The following is a 7368-nucleotide window of genomic DNA, read 5'->3' on the forward strand; positions in this document are numbered from 1 at the left end:
ACTAAACCAGCTAATATTAATATCCACTGACAAGGGGCAGGATTGCTTTATATATATATATTAAAATATATATATATATATATATATATATATATATATATATATATATATACACACACACACAAATATTTAAGCTGTTTGAGAGCATAAAAAGACTGACTCTGTTATGTTATCTTTTTGGCGCAATTTGCTTGTCATGATTCTCTGATCAGTTGAGATTTCTTTGCAGAATCATGGGTAATGCATGTTTTCATCAGGAATTCTGCTTATTTTTAAAATAAGTTTAAATAATGCTGGCTTAATTAAAAAGCTCATCTATTAACAACCTGGTATCTCACAATAGGTCTGTCTTTAAAGATTTATAAGATATCATTAACAATAGATGGATAAAATGATTGATAAAAAAAATATAAAAAGGTAATTGCGACTTTCTCTCGTATTATCGCATTTTGGACTTTTCTCAAAATTGCGAGATATAAATTCTAGACTTTTTTTCTCTAAAGTTCACATCTTGAAATTCTGTTTTTTTTCCTTCTACGAATTAAAAATAAAAAAGGTAATTGTAACTTTTTATCTTACAAGTCTGACTTTATTCCTGATAATTATGAGGTAACATCATGCAATTCTGACTTTTTTTCTCAGAATATATGTCTTGCAGTTCAGAATTGTGTTATTTTAACTTGCAATTGCGAGTTTTGGGAGATAAAAAGTTGAAATTACTTTTTTTTTTTTAATGCAAGGGCGTTAACAGGCTTCCATAAAACTCAATTCCCCTATGGAGAAAATGTATAGGATTTTACTTCCGGAACCCAATTGTTCCACTCAATTACAAATTTTCAATCATTCGACTCCTACCTCCCTGGGACAGTAGCAGCCAGACTTGGTGGTTGTGGTTCCATACAAGGGCTTCCATCTTGTCTTGGGCTAATATTCATACTGGCAGTTAGCTGGGGCATTTTTCGTGTATTCTCAAGATTGGGGGCACCACTCGCTGGCTCTTTCCTGCCCTCTAGTGGTTGGCGGGAACCTGAAGGTGGGGCACCACCTAGTGGCGGGTCAGTGCTGAAGCGTACAGCCAGACTGTCTCCAAAAAAGGAGTAGAGTTCACAGTACATGGCAGGAAGAGATACAGGAGTCCACTCCTCCCATGGACAGCCAGCTCCACCTGCTTGGAGATGGCTTGCAATGCCAAGAGGGGGTTCGGAAAGAGGTTCGGGAGGCGGGCTGAGGCCAAGTGAGTTTTCTCTGAAGCCGACAGCTCCTGTGGCAGTGCCTGGTAGACCAGCACAGCCTCCTTCTGCTGCCAAGGTCAGACTGAGTGCCTTCATCTTCAGCAAACGCTCTACCGCCACCTTCAGGGAGGAAAGTAAAGTGGTCACTTGACTTCAGAGGTTTAGATAAGAGACATTTGTGTTGGGCTAATCAACTGTTGAATGGAAGGCAGTGTGATTAATCGAAATGAAAACAAAATCTCAATATAGCCTATAAAGCCTGCAATTTAATTAAATAAATATATGCACATCATGTTTCAAAATGAAGAGCGGCACTGTGTTCTTTTACACGTGAGAGCAGCTCATGAATCTGGTGTTTCGGTTTTTCTGGTGTTTTCAGCAGATTGGTTTGCAGTAAATGCTGTTCCACAAGAACTCCATCTCTGCAAGGGCTGCGAGTTTGGGTCTCTTATAATGTGCAACTGGGAACACAAAATGAGCAAACCATCTTGCTCTTATAAACCAGTTGTTTATCCAGCAGCCTTAAGGGCCTCTCTGTGGTTTCTGGCTAAATAAAAGCTGTGTACAAACAAATAAACTTGAATAAGCTAATACATTTATATCAGAATCCTGAAAAGAAACACAAGCACTACAGTCATTGTTTAAAGTACTGTACCTACCAGAATGGCTCCATAGACTTTGTGGCCATCTGCTTTCACCTGAGCGTTGGACACAGAGTAATCATCTAGCACAGCTTGTAGATTCGCCCAATAGGCAGGGAGGTGAGGATACAGCACACGTTCAACAGCCTGTGTCAAAACACCCACACAAACAGTGCGACATTTAGTAGTAAAAAGCGTATTTGTGTTTGTGGCTGTTGTGCTGTCTGTGTTTACCTTCCAGCCGAGAGCATGCAGACCCACTACTGCTCCATAGTGGGAACAGAGAGGTCTAACCGGATCGGAAAGAACCTTCTGCAGAGAAAGAAGAATCTGATGGTACAGCCCACTCACAAGATCACCATGTGTCCTACAAGTCAACATGAGAAAAACAATCAGTTAGACGAGTGTTTTTGAACTGGAATTATTCATCAAAGCTTAACTTTACTGTAGGATTCTAAAGAAATACCAGAAGATGTGGCTGAGCAGAAGGGCTGCATAGTCTCTCAGGGTCCAGTGGTCATTGAGGGGGTTGATGGAAGCAGCCAGAGGCTCCAGGATGCAGTACATGACACTGGACACAAGACTACGCACATATGAGCCCAGGTACAGGTACGGGTTCTGCACCAAACTCTTCACCATGTGTAGGAGTCTGTTTAACTGGTCCAGATCATGACTTACTGACTTCACCTAAGAAAGAGGAAAGAGATTCACAGATTATAATATGCATCAAAGAGCCCAAGGTCATGTAACAAGTTTCACTATTTTTACAGTAATTACAAAAAAGCCATTATTATATAAGGTAATAATAATTAATGAAGGCATTTTGTACTACATGGACAAAGCAGACTTACCCCACTGATGACGTAAACGAAGTAAGGCAGGAGGGCAGCGATCTTTGAATTGGACTGGAGGTCTAGCAAAGCCACCTGATTGAAGCAGAAAAACATTATTATACTAGCAAGAGAAAACAAAACGGCTCCGCCTCATCTGTGCTCTGGTGCATATTTTAATGTTTTGCTAAATTTTTTCAGGATTCTTTGATAAATAGAAAGTTTAAAAGAACAGCATTTACTCGAAACAGAAATGTTTTGTAACAATGTAAAAGTCTTTATTGTCACTACTGATCAATTTAATGCATCCTTGCTCAATATGATCATTAATTTAATTAAATCAATAAAAAAAAAATAAAAAAATCTTACTGACCCCAAACTTTTAAAAGATAGCACAAGTACCTTCATCAGATGTGGGTCCTCTCCTAAAATGGCTCGCGTTATTTGTTGGTAATACTTCAGCAGATCCTCTGATAGAGACTGAACAGCAGTGGGCACTACCAAGAGAATACAAGTAAATAAACACAAAATAGAGCTGGGTGAACTATGGAATATTTACAGTATATTATTTTGTTGGTGATATAAATAAATAACCAACCAACATTGTGCAATGATTTCCAAGGTTTTTTTGAATGTGCTTTCTTAGATTGTTGTTCTTTAATTACTGTATTGTATTTTATAATGTTCTTGTTTATATGGGTCATACAAATAAAATGTATATTAAATAAAATAGAAACAATAAAAGGAGTTTCACTTTATTTTAAAAAATAATACTTTTTTTTCACACAGCCCTGATACAGATGCACCTGACAAATCAATTAAAATGTTATTATAATTCAAATATTTGAGGTTTACCTGTCCCTTGAGGTTCCAGATTGCCTTTTCCATCAAGATATGACACATGCACTGCCGATGAGACAAAACGTTTAAAAAAAAATTGTAATCATGAATACATTTCACTAATGCTTCCCGTTCCCACCCTACCTCGAACCATCGTCTCTGCACAGCCTTTGGGAATGTTAGTAGCAAGTGCCAACTCCACCAGATTTATCTCCCGATCCTCTACAAAGAAAAGCTCTCCTTCCTTTAATGGACGGAATGGTAAGGCGTCTTGCGCACCATAGCCGCAAACAGTCTAGAAAATATACAGCAGGTGTAATGCTGTTCTCCAGGTGTCGAAGTGTAACAAACAACACCACAATGCGAATTCACATTAAAAGCGCATTCATTCACACAGAAAGATGAATAGGTACCTCAGTATTGCTCCACCGTAGTGCTCTATTAAAGTCTTCCACGCTCAGCTTCCTTCTCTTTGCATGTCTCATGAACTGTGAGCTGTTCTGTAGTAGGACAAAGAGATGAAATGCACAGACTTTATAGCAAAATGGTTGACAGTTTACAAAGTCTTTCCTTACAAATGCTTTAGAGGATTAAAAACACATGCACACAAAACAACATCTACAAAAGCTTGAGCTGGAAACATTTAGAGACAGTAGCACAAATCAACACAGCTTTAAGTGCATGCCAGCATGCATCTCTAATGCAGTAGCATCCATTAGCGCAACTTTAAAAGAACAAGACACCTACATGTACAGGAGCATGAAATGTTTGTCAGATAACAGTCATAATCTGAAACAATAGCACACATCACTATCGCTTTAAATAAATAATAAGGCACGTGCATGTATGAGAGAATGGAATGCATGCACAACAAATCATTAAAAGCAACTAAATGACAGTCGTGAACATTTAAGTGACTTGAATGGCCTTGCTGAGACAGTAGTAGATCCCATCAGAACAGCTTGCAGGGAACATTAAGACACAGCCATGTACAGTAGCATGCAACGCATGTAAATAGAAGTCAAATGTGACCTGTGTTGCCTCTCTGAGGCGGTAGCACACATCCTCCGCCAGCAGAGTTGCCACCTCCTCGCTGAGCTCCACTCCGGTGCTTTCGGCCATCAGTTTAATTGATTCCCGCGGCACCTCAGCGAAGCGCCGTTCCTCCCGCTCGGTCATCTTTGCGTTAGTAATATCACTAAATAAAGATGCTGTGAATTACATTAAAGATTTAGAGCTAAAGCGACAAGGCTGCGCGCGGCGTCAGGCTCTTTTCAATTCTCCTCACTAGGCTCTTAGCACGCTTGTAATCAAACATGGGGCTAAAAATCATGCACCGTACCTTCCTATTGGCGATTGATGGCGTATCCGTTCATAAATACAAGTTACATTTATTTTATTATATTTTACTACCGTTATGTGCCTATATTAGCATAAGCAGCTAACTGTTCAGACTGTTTCTACAACACTGGCGAACTTGTGGGAAGCGCCTGATTGGCTGAGATCCGCGCACGCGCAAGTATTCTGGGCTCTTACTGGCGGCAGGTATATTGATTCATTTTAACGAATCGAATCGTTTGAGTCGGTTCACTAAGCAATCTTTTATAGTGTACATTATCAGTAAAAATGACAAAGAAAAAAAAAAACTAAAAAGTTGATCAGATACCAGATTTATTTTGCTCTACAACAGGGGTCTCCAAACTCAGTCCTGGAGGGCCGGTGTCCTGCAGAGTTTTCGAACTTGCCTCAACACACCTGCCTGGAAGTTTAGTATGTCTAGTAAGACATTGATTAGCTGGTTCGAGTGTTTAATTAGGATTGGAGCTAAGCTCTTCAGGACACTGGTCCTCCAGGACTGAGTTTGGAGACCCCTGCTCTACAACCAACTTGTTTTTCCTCAACGTTATAAATCCAAAAGTACTTTGGCAAGTAGAGAAGAATACAATATTTAACATGGTATTTTGTATTAATATTGATCATTATCTCCACTGTATAAAAGGGTCTTACTCAAAACAGCCTTAATCAATTTTTGGAAGGAAAAACAAAACAAAAAAAAGTTCCATCATTTTCTCTCCTGACTGAAAACATAGCAAGTACTAACAAATAAAACTACATCTAAGAGAATGCAGCTTCCAAATATCCAACCTTGGACATCATACGAACACATACCAAAAACTGCAGTTTAGACAAAGCTTTCAAATGTTCAGTCACCATGTAATTAAGCATTAGAGAAGACAAAACCACACATCCAATCCTTTTAGGAGGTTTTATTGAGATCTAAGGATGCTGATGTTTCCAAAATAAAAATTTTAAAAGATCATTAAGTTTAAAAATCCTTAAGTTAGAAACAGTCATAGTCAAATCCTTCATATGTACACACACACCAGTAAAATAAAGTCTCCATTTACACTTAAGGGGCTTCATTCAGTCCATCAAAAATAAGTGGCCTCTGAAGTACAAGACAGACTTGAAGAAAATAAAAGCAAACATTTGAGAATAATCTTAAAAAGGCAGTTTAAAACAAAAACACAAGTAGCAAAAGGGACACTGTACACGACTACTAAATAAAAACAACGTTAAATATGAATTCAGCACAGTACAAATCACAGAAAGCTTTTAGCAGTTAGCTTCTGGGATCATCATACCACAGACTTCACAACAGTGGGTTATCCAGAGCATCTTGAGGACCAGCATTGGAAGCGTTCTCCAATTGCTGGAGCCGTAGGGCCAGAGGGAGCAGCAGGTCATTCAGATGTTGGCTGCTGAAGGTGAAAGCGTTGTTGGCCACTGCTTCCACCGACGGTGGAGTGACTGGACCAGAGCCGTCAGGGTACACCGGCGAAGCCAGCGCAGATGGAGGGGATGGAGAAGGTGAAGAGCACGTGTCTGAGGCAGGTGAAAGAGATCCCCCATTGGTCATCTGAGGGCAGGATGTGTGGTTCAAGTTGAGACCTTTGATCGTGTTAGGAAGCCCATGTTGGAACCGACAACGGGTGCCATAGAGACAAAAACCAAATGAGCTGAAGGTGCGACAGAGGGCACCTCGAGGCATCCACGCTTGGGATTGTGATGGAGGTTGCCAGGTTCGCTCCTCCTCTCCGCCGTCCGATTCAGAGCCGCTCTCAACGTGCAGGAAGTGGCATCTGGTACCGAAGGGGCAAACCCCAAATGCACGATAGGTACGGCAAGGCACATTCCTGCGACGGGGACGGATGGGCCTCTGCTCTTTAAGGTTGTGCACGAAGAGACACCGTGTGCCATAAACGCAGTAGCCGGCGGCGTGGTAGGTACGACACAGCTCGGTTTTGTACTTGGGATGACGGGAGGGTACATGGAGATCGTGGAGGCCGTGGGCGAACTGGCAGCGTTCGGCATACTTGCAGGTACCAGTCTCAGCATAACGGCTGCACAGTTCCGTCTTATAGCGGGTGGAGCAGAGCCAGGGCGTCATTGGGGGCGATGGGGACTCAACCAGAGGAAGCAAGGCCTCAGCAAGAGACAAGCTCCCACTGCCTAAACCCTCCTCAGGGGAGAAAACCTCATTCTGGCCTTCAGTGGGGAACAGAAACAGGTCATCCTGACTGGTCTGGAAAATAACAAAAATAAGATAGTGTTTTAGGACTTGAGGGAGAGAAGAGGAAGAAAACCCACCATAACACAAAACACCTTTACCTATTGCAAAGATAAAATAGTGAATTTTACCACTACCCAGGAGCCATAGTAAGGATTAAACTACTACATTGCCTAGAAACCAGAACACATTTCATTTAGAAGCTATAGTAAATCATATTACACTGCCACGGCAATTATAGGCGCATACACACA

General features: G+C 40.9%; 2 protein-coding genes across 4 annotated transcripts in view; both read right to left on the reverse strand.

Annotated features, from left to right (window-relative positions):
- LOC107679290 (TAF6-like RNA polymerase II p300/CBP-associated factor-associated factor 65 kDa subunit 6L) overlaps positions 1 to 5038 on the reverse strand; it is a 6338-nt gene extending 1300 nt beyond the window's left edge. The window contains exons 1-11 of one of the 3 annotated variants that reach the window (XM_016474816.1): positions 4886 to 5038; positions 4576 to 4741; positions 3957 to 4043; positions 3688 to 3838; positions 3559 to 3609; positions 3106 to 3200; positions 2725 to 2799; positions 2340 to 2560; positions 2108 to 2240; positions 1892 to 2020; positions 856 to 1352 (exon numbers count right to left, since the gene is read on the reverse strand). In XM_016474816.1, the coding sequence (XP_016330302.1) occupies positions 856 to 1352; positions 1892 to 2020; positions 2108 to 2240; positions 2340 to 2560; positions 2725 to 2799; positions 3106 to 3200; positions 3559 to 3609; positions 3688 to 3838; positions 3957 to 4043; positions 4576 to 4722 (1586 nt within the window). In that variant the 5' untranslated portion in view covers positions 4723 to 4741; positions 4886 to 5038. Of the gene's footprint in view, positions 1 to 855; positions 1353 to 1891; positions 2021 to 2107; positions 2241 to 2339; positions 2561 to 2724; positions 2800 to 3105; positions 3201 to 3558; positions 3610 to 3687; positions 3839 to 3956; positions 4044 to 4575 lie in introns of all 3 variants that reach the window. The other 2 variants (XM_016474815.1, XM_016474813.1) reach the window with 2 other exon arrangements.
- A 757-nt stretch (positions 5039 to 5795) lies between these two features.
- cth1 (cysteine three histidine 1) overlaps positions 5796 to 7368 on the reverse strand; it is a 2146-nt gene continuing 573 nt past the window's right edge. The window contains exon 2 of the mRNA XM_016474824.1: positions 5796 to 7129. Coding sequence (XP_016330310.1) covers positions 6197 to 7129 — 933 coding nt within the window. The 3' untranslated portion in view covers positions 5796 to 6196. The remainder of the gene's footprint in view (positions 7130 to 7368) is intronic.

The sequence above is a fragment of the Sinocyclocheilus anshuiensis genome, unplaced genomic scaffold, assembly GCF_001515605.1.
Source record: "Sinocyclocheilus anshuiensis isolate Anshui unplaced genomic scaffold, SAMN03320099.WGS_v1.1 scaffold1644, whole genome shotgun sequence".
Taxonomy (NCBI): Eukaryota; Metazoa; Chordata; class Actinopteri; order Cypriniformes; family Cyprinidae; genus Sinocyclocheilus; species Sinocyclocheilus anshuiensis.